The sequence below is a fragment of the Pseudophryne corroboree genome, chromosome 11, assembly GCF_028390025.1.
Source record: "Pseudophryne corroboree isolate aPseCor3 chromosome 11, aPseCor3.hap2, whole genome shotgun sequence".
Taxonomy (NCBI): domain Eukaryota; kingdom Metazoa; phylum Chordata; class Amphibia; order Anura; family Myobatrachidae; genus Pseudophryne; species Pseudophryne corroboree.
In genome coordinates this window covers 155,164,842-155,188,470 of record NC_086454.1, presented here as the reverse complement: position 1 = coordinate 155,188,470, position 23,629 = coordinate 155,164,842, and the positions used below count along the sequence as shown (strand labels likewise).

General features: G+C 48.5%; 1 protein-coding gene and 1 non-coding gene across 4 annotated transcripts in view; one reads left to right on the top strand and one right to left on the bottom strand.

The window, feature by feature from the left end:
• TAF6L (TATA-box binding protein associated factor 6 like) overlaps window positions 1–23,629 on the bottom strand; it is a 99,726-nt gene that overhangs the window by 21,572 nt on the left and 54,525 nt on the right. For all 3 annotated transcript variants that reach the window (XM_063944993.1, XM_063944995.1, XM_063944994.1), the window contains exon 9: window positions 146–278. In XM_063944993.1, the coding sequence (XP_063801063.1) occupies window positions 146–278 (133 nt within the window). The remainder of the gene's footprint in view (window positions 1–145; window positions 279–23,629) is intronic.
• Window positions 2,779–2,964, top strand: LOC134971027 (U2 spliceosomal RNA). The gene has a single exon (XR_010190193.1). It is a non-coding gene; the product is annotated as a U2 spliceosomal RNA (small nuclear RNA).

Genomic DNA, 23,629 nt, shown 5'->3' with positions numbered 1-23,629 from the left:
CACATTATTTTATATTGTTTCTTGTTTAATAAATGTTCTAACTGGGTGCATCTGTTTATTATTTATTAATAATTTTTACTACATGAGATTGTCTGTATATTGGTGATTGCTATCTATTTGACAGGGAAACTTAAAAACCACTTACCTTCCAACCTAGGGCATGGAGACCAACTACAGCTCCATAATGGGAGCAAAGCGGACGTACAGGATCTCCCAAAACCTTCTGCAGGGACTGTAAAATCTGTGGATACAGAGACCCATCCAAATCCCGGTGTGTCCTGGGTAAGAGATGGAAACAGGAAGAGTTAAATTAGTCCTCTTTCCATTCATAAATACTCATTTACATTAAGAGTGTAGATACCAGTGACACATGGCAAGGTAAATGGCTGGGGAGGAACTGGCTAGTATCAGCTAGATATAAAGACACACACACACACACACACACACACACACACACACACACACACTTCATGTGGGCATTATGCAAAGGTGCAGCACTATATACTGCTGGAAATTGAGTGAATTTTGGTGGTTATTCCGAGTTTATCGCTCGCTAGCAGTTTTTAGCAGCCGTGCAAACGCTATGCCGCCTCCCACTGGGAGTGTATTTTAGCTTAGCAGAAGTGCGAACGAAAGGATCGCAGAGCGGCTACAAAGTTTTTTGCGTAGTTTCAAAGTAGCTCAAACCTACGCAGCACTTGCGATCACTTCAGACCATTCAGTTTCTGTTTTGATGTCACAAACACGCCTGCGTTCGCCCAGCCACGCCTACGTTTTTTTCTGTCACGCCTGCGATTTTCAGAACACTCCCTGAAAACGGTCAGTTGATACCCAGAAACGCCCACTTCATGTCAATCACTCTGCGGCAAGCAGTGCGACTGAAAAGCATCGCTAGACCGTGTGTGAAACTACATCGTTCGCAACTCGGAATGACCACCTTCGATCAGAGATGTGCTGACAAGGCAGGCAGAGGAGGCACTGCTTCATCTGCCATAGACTTTTTACTCCAGCGTTTTGACTATAAAAATAATATGAGAAATAATAGGATTTTGGTATTCACCGATAAATCTTTTCTCTGATTCCATGGGGACAATGGGTATAGACGGGTGGATAACTGGAGCCTGGCACTTTAATTTTTTCAGGAAGTGTAGCTGGCTCCTCCCCCTCTATATCCCTCCAAGACCAGTTTAGATAAACCAAGCAGAGACATTAGATGAAGGAGGGAGAGGAAGGATGAACCAACTAAGCAAAAAGTCCAAAGACTGAACGAGAAAAGCTGCAACAACCAAGATGCAGCAGACAACCAACAAGTAACTGATACGGCTGTAAGGAACAGTGCCGGGAGTGCGTCCAGTGTTCCCTATGGAATCGGAGAAAAGGATTTATCGGTGAGTACCAAAATCCTATTTTCTCCTTCATCCACTAGGGGACACTGAAGCATATAGACCATGGGGACATCCCAAAGTTAACCTTGCGGGTGGCAAGGCACTAAGAAATCGCAGAAACCTTACGACCAAATTAAACAGTGGTCACAAGGATGGAGACAGTGGTCATCAAGGAAATCATACACTAGACCCTGACCAACAGAAAGGGAAGAATCCAACACCCCTGAGAAGAGGGCAAGTTAAACCTAGGATCTCCATTAATCAAGAGGGTAACAGTAAAACTCTGTAGGCTCAAGAATAGACCAATTAAGAACCGTAGACCAAAAAGAAACAGAGAAAGAATGAGAAGAAGCATTCCACCTGGCAGCCCACCAGGGTCCCCTGGAATGCCCAGAACAAGCAGAGTCAGAACAAGGGAAAACACATTAGCAATGATATTGACAGAGAAGAGCCATCCGAAGGGGGACTACCGAGGAGACGACCAGCTTCGATTTGGGGAATGATAAAGCACAACCAAGGTATCTGATGTGCACATAGAAACATTACGAGAGACATGTGAAGAGGGCTAACCATGTCCAGAGACAGTGAAAATGCATACAGTAGTCAGCCGACAAACAGAAAACACAATGGTTGAGAAGAGTGGTAGGCAGGAGCCAGTAGTGGCCAACTGCCATAGGGCCTAATTCAGACCTGATCGCAGCAGCAAATTTGTTGTCTCTACTCTTGCCTCACTGGTAGGACAGGTGTCCAAGACAAGGTTTACTGGTGTATAGGGGAGGGTTGCAGTCCCCTCATCTCCTTGTTACCTCCTTATTTCTCATGGGTTTTGAGCCCTTGGGAGGGTTTTTAAATCTAGCTCTATGTTATAGCTTGGTTTTCCTTCTAGAATGCTTTTTTTGTTAGTGTTTCAGCGGGTGTTTTTCACTTGGTCCACTCTTGTATGCCACAGTCACTCGCTTAGGGATTTTTCCATTACCTCTGTTGATGCGGGTTTTGGGCCAGAGTGAGAAGTTCATGTTCTTTGACTGTGCGAGAGCACACACAGACTGCAGGATTCTGTCCTTATACAGCAGATTCTCCTACGTAGTCGACTTTCCTAGGTATCCGGTTGTCCCTGATTTTCCAACATATCCCTTAAACCGTAGCATTACTTTTTCAAACTCCGGTTTGATTCCTGAGCTTGGTACTGGATCTTTTAGTATCTTCTTGCAGTCAGCCTGTGGTTGTTACCATAACAGCTGGAGTGTTTTCGTTCCAGGATGCCTGTTGGGGCCATGTTTCCTGCAGCACAGTGTTCTTCAGTGGCTGTCTCTTCCTTCTGATTCAGGTCAGTCCAGGAGGAAGTAATATGCTAGTCTTCGACTAGGTTTACTCAGACACTTGGTACCTGCCCATGGCTTCTTGGTCCTTTGGCTAAGATTGGGTGTTGTATCTGTTCTTATCAGTTTTACTATCTGATACGCCCCCTCTCTGGGGCCCATTTGTTAAAGGGAATTTTAGAATCGGGAGATGGAAGAAAAGCTTTCTCTTTCCTCTCCATGCCATGACCTGATATTGCAGTACTTGTGTTGGACTCCTTAGTCTTGGTGGATCTCCACAATGTTCCCAACAGGTCTTTTATGAGAGGTAGGTGTCAGGGTTTGGTGCTCTCTCCTGTCACTGGGGGTAATTCAGATCTGATCGCTGCTGTGCTTTTTTGCATAGCGGTCAATTAGATCCGAACTGCGCAGGCACAACAGATGGCTGCAAAGGGGATCGCCGGTCAGCGACGGGTTTGTGTGAAGGATCCATTTGCATGGGCTTTTGCAAGGAGATTGACAGGAGGGCGTTTGTGGGTGGCAACTGACCGTTTTCAGAGAGTGTCTGGAAAAACGCAGGCATATCCAAGCATTGGAAGGGAGGGTGTCGGACATCAAATCCGGTCCTAAACAGCCTGATCTGATCGCAGTGGCTGAGTAAGTCCTGGGCTACGTAGAGACTGCACAAAATCAGTGAAAATACACTCCCCCTGTAGGCGGCGACTTTCTGATCGTAGGGCTGCAAAAATCGCCCAGCGATCAGATCTGAATTACCCCCACTATCCCTTCCTCAGGAGTCGGGCTGAAATTCACATGCTTATGGGCCCAATTCAGACCTGATCATAGCAGCAAATTTGTTAGCTAATGGGCAAAACTATGTGCACTGCAGGTGTGGCAGATCGAAAGTGCTGAGAGAGTTAGATTTGGGTGGGTTATATTGTTTCTGTGCAGGGTAAATATTGGCTGCTTTATTTTTACACTGCAATTTAGATTTCAGTTTGAATACCCAAATCTAACTCTCTCTGCACATGTTATATTTGCCCCCTGCAGTGCACATGGTTTTGCCCAACTGCTAACAAATTTGCTGCTGCGATCAACTCTGAATTAGGCCCTAAGTACCATAGGGGTATAGATGGGGTCCACTGGAGTCTGGCACCTCTAAAATTTCTTCTGCTGGCTCCACCCCTCTATGCCCCACCTGCAGACTCGGTCTAGGAAAACTGTGCCTAAGGAGACGGACATACTTTGAGAGGAGGAAAATAGACAAGAGAGTGGTGAGAGAACGAACCAGCACACAACATAAGAGGATAGCAACGCTAACCACGCCTTGAAAATAGGGACAGCAACAGCAGACCCAACCAAGAACAACTCTTGCAGGAATAACACGAAGCACAGAGGCGGGCGCCTAGTATCCCCTACGGACTATTAAATTCCTATTTTCTCTAACATCCTAGGGGATACTGGGATGGTTTTCGTACCATGGGGAAGTCCAAAAACTCCCAGACCGGGTGGGAGTGCCGAGACCCCTGCAAAACCGATTGGCTACTGAGGTCCTTCAGTTTGGTCAAAGTATCGAACTTGTAAAACTTTACAAACGTGTTCGAACCAGACCAAGTAGCTGCTCGGCACAACTGTAAAGCCGAGACACCACGGGCAGCCGCCCATGAAGACCCCACCGACCGTGTGGAGTGGGCCTGAACAGATCTCAGCAGCGGTAAGGCTGCAGAAGAATAAGCCTGTTGGATGGTCAGACATATTCAACGAGCAATGGACTGCTTCGAAGCAGGACAACCAATCTTGGTAGCGTCATAGAAAACAAAAAGCGATTCCGATTTCCTGTGACGAGCCTTCCTCTTGACATAAATCTTCAAAGCCCGAACCACGTCTAGGGACTTCAGCGTAACTGACGTGTCTGACACCACAGGTACCACTATCGGCTGAGTGATGTGAAACGACGACACCATCTTAGGCAAAACTGCTGTTGAGTCCTGAGTTCCGCTCTATCCTTCATGTCCACCCTGTGTAAAGGTACAAACCAATCCGAATTGAGAAAGGTCAGGACCAAATAGAGATCCCACGGAGCTGTGGGAGGCAAAAAGGGCGGTTGAATGCGAAGGACACCTTTCAAGAACGTCTTGACTTCCCGGAATAACATCCAACTGCTTCTGGAAGAAGATAGACAGGGCAGAGATCTGAACTTTAATGGAGCCTAAACGTAGGCACATATCTACACCTGCCTGCAGGAAGAGTAAGAACTGGCCAATATGAAAATCCACAGTAGAATATGGTTGACCCTCACACCAAGAAACATACTTCTTCCATATGCGGTGGTAATGCTTAGACGTGACCACACTCCTGGCTTTGACCATAGTCGCGATAACCTTGGAGGGAAGTCCTTTCCTGACTAAAACCTCCCTTTCAACTTCCATGCCATCAAACGAAGCCGCGGTAAGTCTGGGTAGACGAACAGCCCTTGCAGAAGAAGACCTTCTTGAAGCGGCAGAGGCCAGGATTCCTCAAGGGACATGGCCAGGTAGTCCGCATACCAGGCCCGTTGAGGCCAATCCAGGGCAATCAGAATTGCCTCTACGCATTCCCTTTTTAGAACTCTGGGAACGAGAGGAATCGGAGGAAACACATAGAGGAACTGGTATACCCACGCCGCCGTCAGAGCATCCACCGCTGCAGCCTGTGGATCCCTCGTCCTAGTACAGTAGCAATGCAGCTTTTTGTTGAGCCGAGAAGCCATCATGTCGATCAGTGGGCAGCCCCACCGTTGAACCAACAGCTGAAACACCTGCGGGTGAAGGCCCCATTTTTCCGGGTGCAGAACGTGTCTGCTGAGGAAATCTGCTTCCCAGTTGTCCACTCCGGGAATATATATTGCCGGCATGGCCCTGGCGTTGCGTTCCGCCCAGAGGAGTATCCTGGACACCTCTCGCATTGCGGCCCTGCTTTTTGTTCCTCCTTGTCGGTTTATGTATTCCACTGCCGTGGCATTGTCCGACTGGACCTGAATGGCCTGATGTTGAAGGAGGGAAGAGGCCTGTAGAAGCGCATTGTAAACAGCCCTGAGTACCCCACCTGCGGAGGCTCGTATCCGTTGTCAACAGAATCCAAGCCTGAATTCTTAACAGTCGACCTTCCACTAGGTGGGCGAACTGTAACCACCATAGCAGGGAAATCCCTGCATTTGGTGAAAGGGATATCCTCTGGTGCATGTGGAGATGTGACCCTGACCATTTGTCCAACAGATCCAGCTGGAATGAACGGGCATGGAATCTATTGAATTGCCTCGTAGGAGGCCACCATCTTGCCTAGTAGGTGGATGCAAAGATGCACCGAGATCTTGTGTGGTTTCAGAACGGAACGAACCATAGACTGAATTGTCAAGGCTTTGTCCAGAGGAAGGAACACTTTCTAAGACACAGTGTCCAGTATCATCCCCAGGAACTGTAGCCTCTGCGATGGTTCCAGGTGTGATTTCTGTAGATTGAGAATCCACCCGTGATTTGTGAGAAGCCGTGTAGTCAGGTCGATGCTTTTCAACAACTGAGCCCTGGACACAGCATTTATGAGGAGATCGTCCAAGTACAGGACGATGTTCACCCCCATCATGCAGAGTTGTAACATCATCTCCACCATCACCTTCGTGAACACCCTCGGTGCCATGGAGAGACCAAAAGGCAAGGCCCGAAACTGAAAGTGGCTGTCCTGCAGTGCAAATCTGAGGTAAGCCTGATGAGGCGGCCAGGTCGGGATGAGGAGCTACGCATCCTTGATTTCCAGGAACTCCCCTTCCTCTAGGCCAGAAACCACCGCTCGCAGAGATTCCATTTTGAACTTGAACAACCGTAGGTTCAGAGACTTGAGGTACAAGATCGGCCATACCGAACCGTCCGGTTTCGGTACTATGAACAGGCTTGAATAAAATCCCTTGTTCCGGAGCAGAGGAGGAACTGGAACAATAACCTGCATTTTTAGCAGTTTTTGGATGGCATCTTGCAAGGTAACTCTTGCTACAGGTGAAGCTGGTAAGCCTGACCTGAAGAATTTTGAGGAGGGAGTGCTTGAAATTCCAGCCGGTATCCTTGCGAGATTAGGTCTCTCATCAAAGGATCCCGGCAAGACTCCACCACTTGTTTGAAATATTGCAATCGAGCACCCACCTGAAAGTCCCCCTGCAGCCGGGGCCAACCGTCACGCGGAGGGCTTCGTTGAGGAAGAACATGAATTCTGCTCCAGTGATCCAGCGGCCGCTGGTCTGCAAGGTTTACCTCGATTTCCTCGAGCTGCATTGGAGGCACCCCTGGCCCTGCCTCTGAATCTGGGTACACGAAAGGACTGTAGAGAGGGGCCGCAGACGGCAGAAAGGTGAACTTACCAGCCGTTGCTTGTGAAATCCACTTGTTTAGCTCCTCACCAAACAGAGCCTCCCCTGTGAAGGGAAGATTCTCAACGCCCCTTTTGGACTCGGCATCCGCTGTCCACTGTCGCAGCCATAGCGCCCTGCGAGCCGACACAGCCGTAGCGCGTGAATTGATTAGGCCAATCTCCTTGATAGCCTCACTCATGAAGTTAGCAGAATCCTGCATATGTTGAAGGAGTGTCAGAAGCACATCCTGAGGCATAGTGTCAAAACCTTCTATTATGTTACCTGACTATTTAACAATGGCCCTTGTGATTCAACCACAAGCAATGGTGGGTCTCCGTGCGACTCCCACTGCAGTGTAAATAGGATTTTAATTACCTACCGGTAAATCCTTTTCTCGTAGTCCGTAGAGGATGCTGGGGTCCACATTAGTACCATGGGGTATAGACTGGTCCACTAGGAGCCACTGGCACTTTAAGAGTTTGAGAGTGTTGGCTGGCTCCTCCCTCTATGCCCCTCCTACCAGACTCAGTCTAGAAACTGTGCCGAGGAGACAGACAACTTCGAGAGAAGGATTTAACACAGATTGTGGCGAGATTCACATCAGCTCACACAAACAAGGCAAACCAAGCATAACTATCTTGAAAACTCTGCAACAGCAGAATAACATTACTGAACCAAGTAAAAACGCAGTACTTAACTAAGAACAAAGCAGTACTGACCAAGTAACCACTGCAGGATAACAAAGCGCTGGGTGGGCGCCCAGCATCCTCTACGGACTACGAGAAGACGATTGAGCGGCAGGTAATTAAAATCCTATTTTCTCTTACATCCTAGGAGGATGCTAGGGTCCACATTAGTACCATGGGGATGTACCAAAGCTCCCAGAACGGGAGGGAGAGCGCAGAGGCTCCTGCAGAACTGATTGACCAAATTTTAGGTCCTCAGAGGCCAAAGTATCGAGCCTGTAGAATTTAGCAAACGTGTTCGACCCAGACCAAGTAGCCATTCGGCAAAGCTGTAAAGCCGAGACACCTCAGGCAGCCGCCCAGGAAGAACCCACTTTACGAGTAGAGTGGGCCTTAACAGATCTTGGACACGGCAATCCTGCCGTAGAATACGCATGCTGGATAGTGAACCTCTCTGCACATGTTATATCTGCCCCCCCTGCAGTGCACATGGTTTTGCCCAACTGCTAAAAAATTTCCTGCTACGATCAACTTGGAATTACCCCCAGAGTCCCTGTACATGGCAATGTGAGAATACAGACACCCACACAAACACAGGAAAATGTCAGACACAGTTTCCCCCCCAAGTATGCCACAGAGGAACACAGAGTTTGGGGCCAGCACACACACAGCACTTCCATAGGCAGGTGCAATACAACTACCTAGCGCTGACTGTGTACCTTAATAGACTACACAGTAAATGTACAGCCTCTCCCCCCTTCTACAACCCCCTGGTACCGCACAGGATAGCTGGAGTTGCTAGGAGGGACAGCTCTCCCTGTCAGCGTCTCTGCAGGCAGGAAAATTGCGCAGAACGCTGCTGGGTCCGCTCTGAGAAGCTCCGCCCCCTGAACATGGCGCTGCTTCCCGCACTTTGTTTCTTTATACTGGCCTGATGTATGTTGCTGGCAGCGTTACTGAGGTCCCTGACAGCCTGAGTGACCAGTGTAGGGCATAGGCGCTGGCACAGGGCGCCCCTCACAGCGCCTTACAGTGTACCGATGAGCCTCCGGAGTGCGGTTAATACCGCTCTCCCACCCTGTTGCCGCCATCTTCACACCGGCTCCCTGCTTGCCAGGGTGGCCGGTGACTCACTTACCACCGGCATCTTCTGGCTCTGTTAGGGGGTCGCGGCATGCTGCGGGAGTGAGCGGTTGCCTGGGGTGGCTAACGATCATCACCCTCAGGAGCTCAGTGTCCTGTCAGCGAAGATAGTGGCTCAGACCCCACAGACCCCTTCCCCCCCCCCCCCCCCCCCCCTTCCTAAGTCCCACGAAGCAGGGAGGCTGTTGCCAGCAGCCTCCTTGTGCCTAAATACTCTTTGGGGAAAAAAAACAATAAAACTAAAGAAGCTTTAGGAGCTCCCCTAGCTGTGACCGGCTCCTCCGGGCACATTTTCGAAACTGAGTCTGGAAGGAGGGGCAAAGAGTCAGCCCACACTCTCAAACTCTTAAAGTGCCAACCTCCTAGTAAACCTGTCTATACCCCATGGTACTAATGTGGACCCCAGCATCCTCTAGGACGTAAGAGAAAAAGGATTTGAGTGTAGTCTCAATCTTACGATCAGCAGGATCTTTTAAGGAGATAGCACCAGGTACAGGTAGTACAGCCTGGACACGGAGGTATCCACAGCTGGAGGATTCTCCCACACCTTCCTATCCTCAAGGGGGAAAGGGAAGAAGTTTAGCAACCAATTAGGGGTTGAAATTTCTTGTCAGGATTAACCCACGGCTAATTAAAAAGTGTGTTTAATTCCTTAGAGACAGGAAAGGTGGCAGTAGACTTTTGTTTTACATTAAAAAACAACTCCTCATCAGGTTCTGCCTCTTTATCAGGTAAATTCAGGAGCTCCCTAATAGAATAGATAAGTGCTTCTACACCCTGAGACAGAGTACTGTCTTCTTTATCAACCTCTACTTCCCCTTCCTCCAAATCTGGCATCTCATTATCAGAGTCAGACTGGAGCACATGGGGCAGCGTGCGCTTCTGGGAAACCAGCAGAGGGGGTTGAGAAGCAGGTCTGAGATCAGAAGTATGAATCAGAAATTCATCCATAGATCTTTTAAAAACTTGTCTTTCCTGCCTGGCAGTAGCCAGTTCAGATGATAATGTTAGACATCATTCCTTTAATTGAATCCAGCCATTCTGGTTCCTGTGTGCTGCTTACCTGTGAAAGGAGACTGCACGGAGTACACAACAGAGACCCCCCCTGGAGTGGGGGAAAACTTTGTGCTACAGGACTGACATAAACTTTCTTGCCAGACATGTTTATACGGCAGAACACACAAACAGGAGCAGTGAAATAACACAGTAACCCAGTTTGCAGCCTGGATGGAGTGAGACAGAGATGGAGAGATCCAGCACACTCCTGCCTCAATCAGCTAAAGCAGTGCTTTGCCAGGCAGAAACTAGAACCGTAGATAAGGTAACTCGTTTTAATAGACAATATATTGCTTCCCCCCCCTCTAAAGTGCTTTTGAGGGTCCTTGGAGGAGCAGCACTTCCCTGCATACAGCCTGTAGTGTGATGTAGCAGGAAATGGCGCTTCTGAGCTGCTGGTTTCGCTCTCCGGAAGCCCTGCTACCTTAATGGCGCGCGGTCCCTGTACTTTATTATACTGGCAAGTCACGCCAATCTACAGAAAAACGGTGTTAATACCCCTTTGCTGTGTCAGTGCCAGTGTGGGTATATGCAGCGGGCACCGCAGCCCACAGCGCCGAGTGCCCGCTGCGCCCTTATGCTGCCACGTGAACCAGGGACCCGCTAACCGGGACCCCCGGTTCCTGTACTCACCACACCAGCGTCTTCAGCTTTGTTAGGGGTGGCGGCATGCTGTTGGAGTGCGCACACACCCTGGCGGAGAGCGAAACAACACCTCAGTAGCTATGTCCTGTCAGCAGGGATCTGGACCATTAACCCTTCAAGAGGTTGGTCTGGTCCCCCTCCCAGCCAGCGCTGCCTGAAAATAACAACATAAAATAAAATCATTGGAGCTTCAGATAATGCACCCGGCTCCTTGTGCACATTTTTCTCAACTGAGTCTGCAGGAGGAGCATAGAGGGGAGGAGCCAGCACACTCTGAAGAATTTGTACAGTGCCAGGCTCCAATGGACCCATCTATACCCCTATGGTACTATGACCATCCCAGTATCACCTAGGACGTTAGAGAAATTGGGGTTCATCTATAGCTATCTGGTCCACACAGAAGACAGATGAAAAATGAAACACCTAAAATAAAAAATAAAAATCTAAAATGACATGACATATCACAAAAAAAAAAAAAAAAGTGAACCATTAAAACCAAATGAAATCCCATACAACCAAAATATTTCAGCTATAGATGCAGTTAAGCAATAATTCCAGTCAACTTTTCAAAAGATCAAGCACTTCAAGTGATGTGTGTGGTAATGCCTGTCAAGTGTATGTATGCACTTCCGAAACACAGCTTGAGTGAAAGTCAAAATAGATTTTTTTTCTCCCCTCTGTGGGCAGGCGAAAGAAATATCCCCAATATTGCAGGCTTTCGGGGCTTATTGAATAATCCCTGGTGGATCAATTAGCAGTGGTAATTTACCATGGCAAATTGAACACCCCCATTTCTGCTTAAACACTAAATACTTTATGGACCAAAAGATAAATCATAGATAAAAGGGGAGATTCAGAGTTGCACACACATACATTGTTTACTAAGACTCTTGCTATTTTTAGCACTGCACATGCTCCGTAAGTTTTTCAGAGTTGTACACGTCTCCACTTGCTTCTGAATGGGTGTACTTGGGTTTACACATGTAGGCTGTATAATGAGGGGTGTGTAGACAGAATTACAGACTAGGCCGAGCTGTGTGTACGCAGAGATCCATCTGATTCAGACTGACTTCTTGCACCAGGTATAGGGCTTGTGCAGCAGTAATGATGAAAGCCATTTGAATATTAGCCAATCTCTCCAATCAGTTCTGTGCACCCAGTGTAAGTGAAATTGTTACAGACTGGCATGGAACTGAAATTGTTCCTCTTAGTTATCAACAGATCACTATTTTAAGGTCAGCTTAAACGATTTGCCTTTTCAAAATTAAATAGCTTGAAACTTATTTGCACCTTACAGTAGCCATTTGTTTAAATCAAGTGTATATACCAGGGCTGGCCAAACCGGTCCTCGAGTTCTACCAACAGTTCATGTTTTCCAGGCCTCCTGGAGATCTGTAGAATTGTCAGTTAGGAATGAATGCAGCACATCTTAATTAGTAATGACTACACCTGTACACTAGCTATGTGGCCTGGAAAATGTGAACTGTTGGTAGATCTCGAGGACCGGTTTTGCCAGCCCTGGTATATACAATGCTTCCCAAATGGCTGCCTCATTAGCATAGTGGAGACCTTTTCTAACTATCCATATTGCCAATCCCTTTTTCAAACACTAATCTCTTGATGACGGTTCCATCACCCCCTGCAAACAGCTCATATTGCTCACTGGTGGACAGCATGCATAGGAAAACACCAGAAAGCATTATAATAGGCTAAACTGTGATGGCGGCTTACAGGGTTAGGTAATGGAGGTGAACAAAAAGTCACATACATTCTGTCCACAGCCAGGGACTTTTCATGTTGACAGCTAACTAGGCAACATGTGATTGAAATACTAAATTACATTTTGTGACTTTCATTTTATTTTCTGATTATTTTTTTTAATTCAGTATCCTAGAAAATGTCTGTTCTTGTAATTTACACCCAGCTAACCAAATAAACTAAAATCCTCTTCACTGAATGAATACAGTGGTAGAGATGCAATTTCACGCACAGATTGATGGCCTAAATAGCTGCCATATTAATCCACCCATAAAACATATGAACATAAAGTGTAAAAGATGGATAGCTGCTACAGATGCTATATACACAGATTATGGAAATTATAAACAGTAAATACAATTTATAAAATAAATTAAACTAAACTAAGAATAAAATGTTCTTAATCTAGAGCAGGCATTTCCAACATCAGTCCTCAAGGCACACTAACAGTCCAGGTTTTAGTGATATCCAGACTTCAGCACAGGGGCTTTAATTAGTACCTCTGTTATTTTGATGTAATCATCTGTGCTGAAGCCTGGATAACACCAAAACCTGCACTGTTAGTGTGCCTTGAGGACCGAGGTTTGGAATGCCTGGTATAAAGGGTATGTAATTCAGTCTCCTCTTTGTAATGGAATCAACATTCAAACTTGGTACCTATAAGGAAAGGGACAAATACACCAATATAGCATAATAGTGTTATTGTAGTCTGTTGCAAAGCTCAGAGGGGGGGAATAAAAAAGTATAGCTCTCTATCCATCTCATCATCATGGGCCCATCTAAAGATATAATGGGCCATGCTATACATTTAGTAGATATGCGTTTTAAAGGTTTATAATGTTAAATGCACTTCCGGTTTTGAAAAAGGAGACCCGGAAGGATCGAAACATGTTGACAAAAATAGGATTTTGGTACTCACCGTTAAATCCTTTTCTCCTAGTCCGTAGAGGATGCTGGGGACTCCAAAAGGACCATGGGGAATAGACGGGATCCGCAGGAGCTTGGGCACACTAAAAAGACTTAAGACTGGGTGTGAACTGGCCCCTCCCTCTATGCCCCTCCTCCAGACCTCAGTTATAGGAACTGTGCCCAGGAGAGACGGACATTACAAGGAAAGATTTTTGTCTTAACTAAGGGCTACCAAATTACCAGCACACACCATAAACATACCGTACAACCGGAATAATGCCAAACCAGATAACAGTATGCATAAAACTCCAGCAACCAGCTGCAACAAACCAATACACAAGTCGTGTATAACCGAACTTAACCAGTAAGAAAATATATAATGCAAGTAATAGTCCGCACTAGGACGGGCGCTCAGCATCCTCTACGGACTAGGAGAAAAGGATTTAACGGTGAGTACCAAAATCCTATTTTCTCTTACGTCCTAGAGGATGCTGGGGACTCCAAAAGGACCATGGGGATTATACCAAAACTCCAGAACGGGCGGGAGAGCGCGGACGACTCTGCAGCACCGACTGATTAAATGCCAGGTCCTCATCGGCCAGGGTATCGAACTTATAGAATTTAGCAAAAGTGTTCGAACCCGACCAAGTAGCCGCTCGGCAAAGCTGTAGTGCCGAAACACCTCGGGCAGCCGCCCAAGATGAGCCCACCTTTCTGGTAGAATGGGCTTTAACCGTCTTCGGCACCGGCAACCCCACCAAAGAATGAGCTTGCTGGATCGTACTACAAATCCAGCGTACAATAGTCTGTTTTGACGCGGGATGACCAACCTTGTTGGCCGCATACAAAACAAACGCTTCAGTTTTCCTAGTAACAGCTGTCCTAGAAACGTAAACTTTTAACGCTCTTACAACATCAAGAGATTTTGGAATCGCCACTTCTTCCGTAGCTACCGGAACCACAATAGGTTGGTTAATGTGAAATGACGAAACCACCTTCGGTAGAAATTGTTGACGAGTCCTCAATTCCGCCCTATCCGCATGAAAAATCAAGTACGGACTCTTATGAGATAAAGCTGCCAATTCCGATACTCGCCTGGCAGATGCCAGCGCCAAAAGCATAACAATCTTCCAAGTGAGAAATTTTTATTCCACCGTCCGCAAAGGTTCAAACCAGGAAGACATGAGGAACCGTAAGACGACATCAAGGTCCCATGGCGCTACAGGCAGTACAAACGGTGGATTGATATGCATTACACCCTTCACAAAAGTCTGAACCCCTGGGAGGGCAGCTAACTCTTCTTGAAAGAAAATAGACAAAGCCGAAATTTGCACTTTGATGGAACCCAATTTCAGGCCTGCATCTACACCCGCCTGTAAAAAGTGGAGACAACGACCCAAGTGAAACTCCTCCGCAGGAGCCTTATTAACCTCACACCAGGAAACATATTTCCTCCAGATACGGTGATAATGTTTCGCCGTAACCTCTTTCCTAGCCTTAATGAGAGTTGGAATGACCTCCCTGGGAATACCCTTACGAGCTAAGATCTGGCGCTCAACCTCCATGCCGTCAAACGCAGCCGCGGTAAGTCCGGAAACACGCATGGACCCTGTAACAACAGATCCTCTCTTAGAGGAAGCGGCCAAGGATCTTCCACCAGTAAGTCCTGAAGATCCGGGTACCAGGCCCTTCTTGGCCAGTCTGGGACGACGAGAATCGCCTGAACCCTTGCTCGACGAATGATCCCCAGCACCTTTGGAATGAGAGGAAGAGGAGGGAACACCTACACCGACTGAAAGACCCACGGAGACACCAGGGCGTCCACCTCCGTGGCTTGTGGGTCCCTTGATCTGGAACAATACCTCGGGAGCTTCTTGTTGAGCCGAGACGCCATCATGTCTATCAACGGAATTCCCCAGCGTCTTGTCACTTCTGCAAATACCTCTTGGTGCAGAGCCCACTCTCCCGGATGGAGGTCGTGTCTGCTGAGGAAATCCGCTTCCCAGTTGTCCACCCCCAGTAGGAAAACTGCTGACAGTGCGCTGACGTGTTGTTCCGCCCAGCAAAGTATCTTTGTGGCATCCGCCATTGCTGCTCTGCTCCTTGTTCCGCCTTGCCGGTTTATATGGGCCACCGCTGTGATGTTGTCTGACTGTACCAGGACCGGTCGACCCTGAAGAAGACTTCTTGCTTGGAGCAGGCCGTTGTAAATGGCTCTTAACTCTAGAACATTTATGTGGAGACAGGCTTCCTGGAGCGACCATTTTCCCTGGAAATTTCTTCCTTGGGTGACTGCGCCCCAGCCCCGGAGACTTGCACCTGTTGTCAGAAGTACCCAATCCTGGATACCGAATCGGCGTCCCCACAGGAGGTGATGAGCTTGTAGCCACCACAGGAGAGAAATTCTGGCTCTGGGAGATAGACTTATCTTCCGGTGAATGTGTAGATGAGACCCAGACCGTTTGCTCAGCAAGTCCCACTGAAACACGCGGGCGTGAAATCTGCCGTAAGGAATGGCTTCGTACGCCGCAACCATCTTCCCCAGAACCCGAGTACAATGATGGATCGACACACTCGTCGGCTTCAGAAGTTCTCTGACCATCGTCTGCAATTCCAGAGCCTTTTCTTCTGGAAGGAATACCTTCTGTAACTCCGTGTCCAGAATCATGCCCAGAAAAGGAAGCCGAGTGGTCGGAATCAACTGGGATTTCGGCAATTTGAGGACCCATCCGTGTTGTCGCAGAACCGATAGAGACAACTCTACACTTGTCAGCAATCGTTCCTTGGACCTCGCCTTTATCAGGAGATCGTCCAAGTACGGGATAAGTGAAACCCCTTGTTTGCGAAGAAGAACCATCATTTCCGCCATGACCTTGGTGAAAATCCTCGGAGCCGTGGAAAGCCCAAACAGCAACATCTGAAATTGGTAATGAGAATCCTGTATCGCAAACCTGAGGAAAGCCTGATGCGGGGGATATATCGGCACATGTAAGTAGGCATCCTTTATGTCGACTGACGCCATAAAATCCCCCCCCTCCAGGCTGGCAATCACCGCTCGAAGGGATTCCATCTTGAACTTGAAGACTTTCAAGTATGGATTGAGGGATTTTAGATTTAGAATTGGTCTGACCGAACCGTCCGGTTTCGGTACCACAAAGAGGCTCGAGTAGAACCCCTCCCCCCGCTGGGACGGGAACAATGACCCTCTGTAGACACAATTTTAGAATGGCCGCCCGGACCACCTCCCTGTCCGGAAGAACCACTGGTAATGCCGAAATGAAGAACCGGTGAGGGGGCATCTCCTGAAACTCCAGTTTGTATCCTTGAGACACTATTTCTAACACCCAAGGATCCAGGTCTGATTGAATCCAGACCTGGCTGAATACCTGAAGATGGCCCCCCACCGGTCCGGACTCCCCCAGGGAAGCCCCATCGTCATGCGGTGGACTTGGTAGCAGCCGGGGAGGACTTCTGGTCCTGTGCACCTGAGGTTGCAGGAATTTTTCTTCCCCGTCCTCTACCCTTTGAGGCAAGGAAAGACGAACCCTTTCCACGCCTGTATTTATTGTGACGAAAAGACTGCATTTGCTGATGTGGTGCCTTCTTCTGTTGTGTGGGAACATAAGGAAGAAAAGAGGACTTACCCGCAGTCGCAGTCGAGACTAGGTCCGCCAGGCCGTCCCCAAACAAGACCGTACCTTTAAAGGGTAGAGCTTCCATAGACCTCTTGGAGTCGGCATCAGCATTCCATTGATGGATCCACAAGGCCCTCCTGGCAGATATCGACATGGCATTGGTCCTTGATCCCAAGAGACAGACGTCCCTTGCCGCGTCCTTCAGGTAATCTGCAGCGTCCTTAATATAACCGAGAGTTAGAAGGACATTACCTTTATCAAGAGTATCCATGTCACTAGCTAAATTCTCCGCCCATTTAGCAATAGCACTACTCACCCATACCGATGCCACAACAGGTCTGAGCAATGCACCCGTATTAGCGAAAATGGACTTCAGACACGTCTCCAACTTGCGATCCGCCGGATCCTTGAGAGCTGCCGTGTCAGGAGACGGAAGCGCCACCTTCTTAGACAAACGGGATAGAGCTTTATCAACGGTTGGAGATGTCTCCCATTTTTCCCTGTCATCAGAGGGAAAAGGATACGCCATAAAAATCCTCTTGGGAATCTGCCATTTCTTATCCGGCGATTCCCAAGCCTTTTCACAAAGAGTATTAATTTCATGAGAGGGGGGAAACTTTACCTCAGGTTTCTTCCCCTTGAATAAGCAAATCCTTGTTTCCTGCACCGCAGGTTCATCGGAATCTGCAACACATCCTTTACAGCCACAACCATGTACTGAATACTCTTAACCAAACGTGAATGTAACGCCGCCTCAGTGAAATCGACCTCGGAATCAGAGTCCGTGTTGGTATCCGTATCCCCCACCTGAGTAAAAGGCCTCTTATGGGAATTGGATGGGGTCTGTACCTGAGATAAAGCCTCCTCCATAGATTGCTTCCACACCTGGGTCTGTGACTCAGACTTATCTAACCTCTTAGATAAAAGAAGCTACATTGGAATTTATTGTAGTAAGGAGTGCTAGTAAATCAGGAGTCGGCTGCGTCGACAGTGCTAGCTCTAGCCCCGCATCCCCACCTCCTATAACCTCCTCTGGTGAATAACATTCAGGTTCCGACATGTCGACACGCAGTACCGACACCCACAACACCCAGAATCGTCCCAGCAAGGTGACAGGCCCACAATTCAGCCCAGAAGAGGAGACAGAGGGAGTATGCCAGCTCACACCCCAGCGCCTGTATTGGGACACAGAAGATTAAGTGAACCCAGCGCTGCCTTATAGTTCACAACTGGTACCCCACAGCGGCTCCCCACTGGAGATGCCCCTTATACTTGCAGAAAACGTGGAGGTCCCGGCAGCGTCTCTCCCTCGGTGCTGTGTAGGGAGAAAATGGCGCGCGAGTGAGCCGCGGACCGCAGCTCCGCCCCCTTCCCAGCGGCTTCGGCCCGCCAAATTTTAACATACAAAAAATGCCCGGCGGGGGTCTGTAATAAAGTGTCTCGGCACCTACGATCTTTTGCCGGCTCAGTAACCTCAGTAACATGCCCCCCAGGGCCCCCCCAGCGCCCTGCACCCAGTGACAAGCGTTGGTGATGTGTGTGTGGGAGCATGGAGCATAGCGTTACCGCTGTGCTTTACCTTCCGTCACTGAAGTCTTCTGCCGTCCTGAAGTCTTCTGTTCTTCTCATACTCACCCGACTTCTGACTTCTGGCTTCTGTGAGGGGGTGATGGCGTGGCTCCGGTAACAAGCAGCTAGGCGCACCAAGTGATCGAACCCTCTGGAGCTAATGGTGTCCAGTAGCCGAGAAGAAGAGCCTTGAAACTCACAGAAGTAGGTCTGCTTCTCTCCCCTCACTCCCACGCTGCAGGGAGCCTGTAGCCAGCAGGGCTCCCTGAAAATAAAAAACCTAACAAAAAGTATTTTCCTAGAGAAACTCAGGAGAGCTCCCCTAGTGTGCATCCAGTCACTCCTGGGCACAAAGTCTAACTGAGGTCTGGAGGAGGGGCATAGAGGGAGGGGCCAGTTTACACCCAGTCTTAAGTCTTTTTAGTGTGCCCAAGCTCCTGCGGATCCCGTCTATACCGCATGGTCCTTTTGGAGTCCCCAGCATCCTCTAGGACGTAAGAGAAAATAAGAATTTACTTACCGATAATTCTATTTCTCATAGTCCGTAGTGGATGCTGGGGACTCCGAAAGGACCATGGGGAATAGCGGCTCCGCAGGAGACTGGGCACAAAGTAAAAGCTTTAGGACTAGCTGGTGTGCACTGGCTCCTCCCCCTATGACCCTCCTCCAAGCCTCAGTTAGGATACTGTGCCCGGACGAGCGTACACAATAAGGAAGGATTTTGAATCCCGGGTAAGACTCATACCAGCCACACCAATCACACCGTACAACTTGTGATCTGAACCCAGTTAACAGCATGATAACAGAAGGAGCCTCTGAAAAGATGGCTCACAACAACAATAACCCGATTTTTGTAACAATAACTATGTACAAGTAATGCAGACAATCCGCACTTGGGATGGGCGCCCAGCATCCACTACGGACTATGAGAAATAGAATTATCGGTAAGTAAATTCTTATTTTCTCTAACGTCCTAGTGGATGCTGGGGACTCCGAAAGGACCATGGGGATTATACCAAAGCTCCCAAACGGGCGGGAGAGTGCGGATGACTCTGCAGCACCGAATGAGAGAACTCCAGGTCCTCCTCAGCCAGGGTATCAAATTTGTAGAATTTTGCAAACGTGTTTGCCCCTGACCAAGTAGCTGCTCGGCAAAGTTGTAAAGCCGAGACCCCTCGGGCAGCCGCCCAAGATGAGCCCACTTTCCGTGTGGAATGGGCTTTTACAGATTTTGGCTGTGGCAGGCCTGCCACAGAATGTGCAAGCTGAATTGTACTACAAATCCAACGAGCAATCGTCTGCTTAGAAGCAGGAGCACCCAGCTTGCTGGGTGCATACAGGATAAACAGCAAATCAGATTTTCTGACACCAGCCGTCCTGGAAACATATATTTTCAGGGCCCTGACTACGTCCAGCAACTTGGAATCCTCCAAGTCCCTAGTAGCCGCAGGCACCACAATAGGCTGGTTTAAGTGAAATGCTGAAACCACCTTAGGAAGAAATTGAGGACGAGTCCTCAATTCTGCCCTGTCCGTATGAAAAATTAGGTAAGGGCTTTTATAGGATAAAGCCGCCAATTCTGAGACACGCCTGGCTGAAGCCAGGGCTAACAGCATTACCACTTTCCATGTGAGATATTTTAAGTCCACAGTGGTGAGTGGTTCAAACCAATGTGATTTTAGGAATCCCAAAACTACATTGAGATCCCAAGGTGCCACTGGAGGCACAAAAGGAGGCTGTATATGCAGTACTCCCTTGACAAACGTCTGAACTTCAGGAACAGAAGCCAGTTCTTTTTGGAAGAATATTGACAGGGCCGAAATTTGAACCTTAATGGACCCTAATTTGAGGCCCATAGACAGTCCTGTTTGCAGGAAATGCAGGAAACGACCCAGTTGAAATTCCTCTGTAGGGGCCTTCCTGGCCTCGCACCACGCAACATATTTACGCCAAATACGGTGATAATGTTGTATGGTTACATCCTTCCTGGCTTTGATCAGGGTAGGGATGACTTCATCCGGAATGCCTTTTTCCTTCAGGATCCGGCGTTCAACCGCCATGCCGTCAAACGCAGCCGCGGTAAGTCTTAGAACAGACATGGTCCCTGCTGGAGCAGGTCCTTTCTTAGAGGTAGAGGCCACGGGTCTTCCGTGAGCATCTCTTGAATTTCCGGGTACCAAGTCCTTCTTGGCCAATCCGGAGCCACGAGTATAGTCTTTACTCCTCTCCTTCTTATGATTCTCAGTACTTTTGGTATGAGAGGAAGAGGAGGGAACACATACACTGACTGGTACACCCACGGTGTTACCAGAGCGTCCACAGCTATTGCCTGAGGGTCCCTTGACCTGGCGCAATATCTTGTTGAGGCGGGACGCCATCATGTCCACCTTTGGTTTTTCCCAACGGTTCACAATCATGTGGAATACTTCTGGGTGAAGTCCCCACTCCCCCGGGTGAAGATCGTGTCTGCTGAGGAAGTCTGCTTCCCAGTTGTCCACTCCCGGAATGAACACTGCTGACAGTGCTATCACATGATTCTCCGCCCAGCGAAGAATCCTTGCCACTTCCATCATTGCCCTCCTGCTTCTTGTGCCGCCCTGTCTGTTTACGTGGGCGACTGCCGTGATGTTGTCCGACTGGATCAACACCGGCTGACCCTGAAGCAGAGGTCTTGCCTGACTTAGGGCATTGTAAATGGCCCTTAGGTCCAGGATATTTATGTGAAGTGACGTTTCCATGCTTGACCACAAGCCCTGGAAATTTCTTCCCTGTGTGACTGCTCCCCAGCCTCTCAGGCTGGCATCCGTGGTCACCAGGACCCAATCCTGAATGCCGAATCTGCGGCCCTCTAGGAGATGAGCACTCTGTAACCACCACAGGAGAGACACCCTTGTCCTTGGAGACAGGGTTATCCGCTGATGCATTTGAAGATGCGATCCGGACCATTTGTCCAGCAGATCCCACTGAAAAGTTCTTGCGTGGAATCTGCCGAATGGAATCGCTTCGTAAGAAGCCACCATCTTTCCCAGGACCCTTGTGCATTGATGTACTGACACTTGGCCTGGTCTTAGGAGGTTCCTGACTAGGTCGGATAACTCCTTGGCTTTCTCCTCCGGGAGAAACACCTTTTTCTGTACTGTGTCCAGAATCATTCCTAGGAACAGCAGACGTGTCGTCGGAATCAGCTGTGATTTTGGAATATTTAGAATCCATCCGTGCTGTCGTAGTACTACTTGAGATAGTGCTACTCCGACCTCTAACTGTTCTCTGGACCTTGCCCTTATCAGGAGATCGTCCAAGTAAGGGATAATTAAGACGCCTTTTCTTCGAAGAAGAATCATCATTTCGGCCATTACCTTGGTAAAGACCCGGGGTGCCGTGGACAATCCAAACGGCAGCGTCTGAAACTGATAGTGACAGTTCTGTACCACAAACCTGAGGTACCCTTGGTGAGAAGGGCAAATTGGGACATGGAGGTAAGCATCCTTGATGTCCAGAGACACCATATAGTCCCCTTCTTCCAGGTTCGCTATCACTGCTCTGAGTGACTCCATCTTGAACTTGAACCTTTTTATGTAAGTGTTCAAGGATTTCAGATTTAAAATGGGTCTCACCGAGCCGTCCGGCTTCGGTACCACAAACAGCGTGGAATAATACCCCTTTCCCTGTTTACCTTGATTATCACCTGCTGGGAATACAGCTTGTGAATGGCTTCCAATACCGCCTCCCTGTCGGGGGGAGACGTTGGTAAAGCAGACTTCAGGAACCGGCGAGGGGGAGACGTCTCGAATTCCAATTTGTACCCCTGAGATACTACCTGCAGGATCCAGGGGTCCACTTGCGAGTGTGCCCACTGCGCGCTGAAATTCTTGAGACGGGCCCCCACCGTGCCTGAGTCCGCTTGTAAGGCCCCAGCGTCATGCTGAGGACTTGGCAGAAGCGGGGGAGGGCTTCTGTTCGTGGGAAGAGGCTGCTTGCTGCAGTCTTTTTCCCCTTCCTCTGCCCCGGGGCAGATATGAGTGGCCTTTTGCCCGCTTGCCCTTATGGGGACGAAAGGACTGAGCCTGAAAAGACGGTATCTTTTTCTGCTGCGAGGTGACTTGGGGTAAAAAGGTGGATTTTCCAGCCGTGGCCACCAGGTCCGATAGACCGACCCCAAATAACTCCTCCCCTTTATACGGCAATACTTCCATATGCCGTTTGGAATCCGCATCCCCTGACCACTGTCGCGTCCATAATCCTCTTCTGGCAGAAATGGACATCGCACTTACTCTTGATGCCAGAGTGCAAATATCCCTCTGTGCATCTCGCATATATAGAAATGCATCCTTTAAATGCTCTATAGTCAATAATATATTGTCCCTGTCCAGGGTATCAATATTTTCAGTCAGGGAATCCGACCAAGCCACCCCAGCACTGCACATCCAGGCTGAGGCGATTGCTGGTCGCAGTATAATACCAGTATGTGTGTATATACTTTTAAGGATATTTTCCAGCTTCCTATCAGCTGGTTCCTTGAGGGCGGCCGTATCAGGGGACGGTAACGCCACTTGTTTTGATAAGCGTGTGAGTGCCTTATCTACGCTAGGGGGTGTTTCCCAACGCGCCTTAACCTCTGGTGGGAAAGGGTATAATGCCAATAATTTTTTAGAAATTAGCAGTTTTTTATCGGGGGAAACCCCCGCTTCATCACACACCTCATTTAATTCATCTGATTCAGGAAAAACTACGGGTAGTTTTTTCACACCCCACATAATACCCTTTTTTGTGGTACTTGTAGTATCAGAAATGTTCAAAACCTCCTTCATTGCCGTGATCATGTAACGTGTGGCCCTACTGGAAAATACGTTTGTTTCCTCACCGTCGACACTGGAGTCAGTGTCCGTGTCAGTGTCTGTATCGACCTGAGGTAACGGGCGTTTTATAGCCCCTGACGGTGTTTGAGACGCCTGTACAGGTATTAACTGATTTGCCGGCTGTCTCATGTCGTCAACAGTCTTTTGTAAAGTGCCGACACTATCACGTAATTCTTTCCATAAGACCATCCAGTCAGGTGTCGACTCCCTAGGGGGTGACATCACTAACACAGGCAATTGCTCCGCCTCCACACCATTTTCCTCCTCATACATGTCGACACAGCGTACCGACACACAGCACACACACAGGGAAT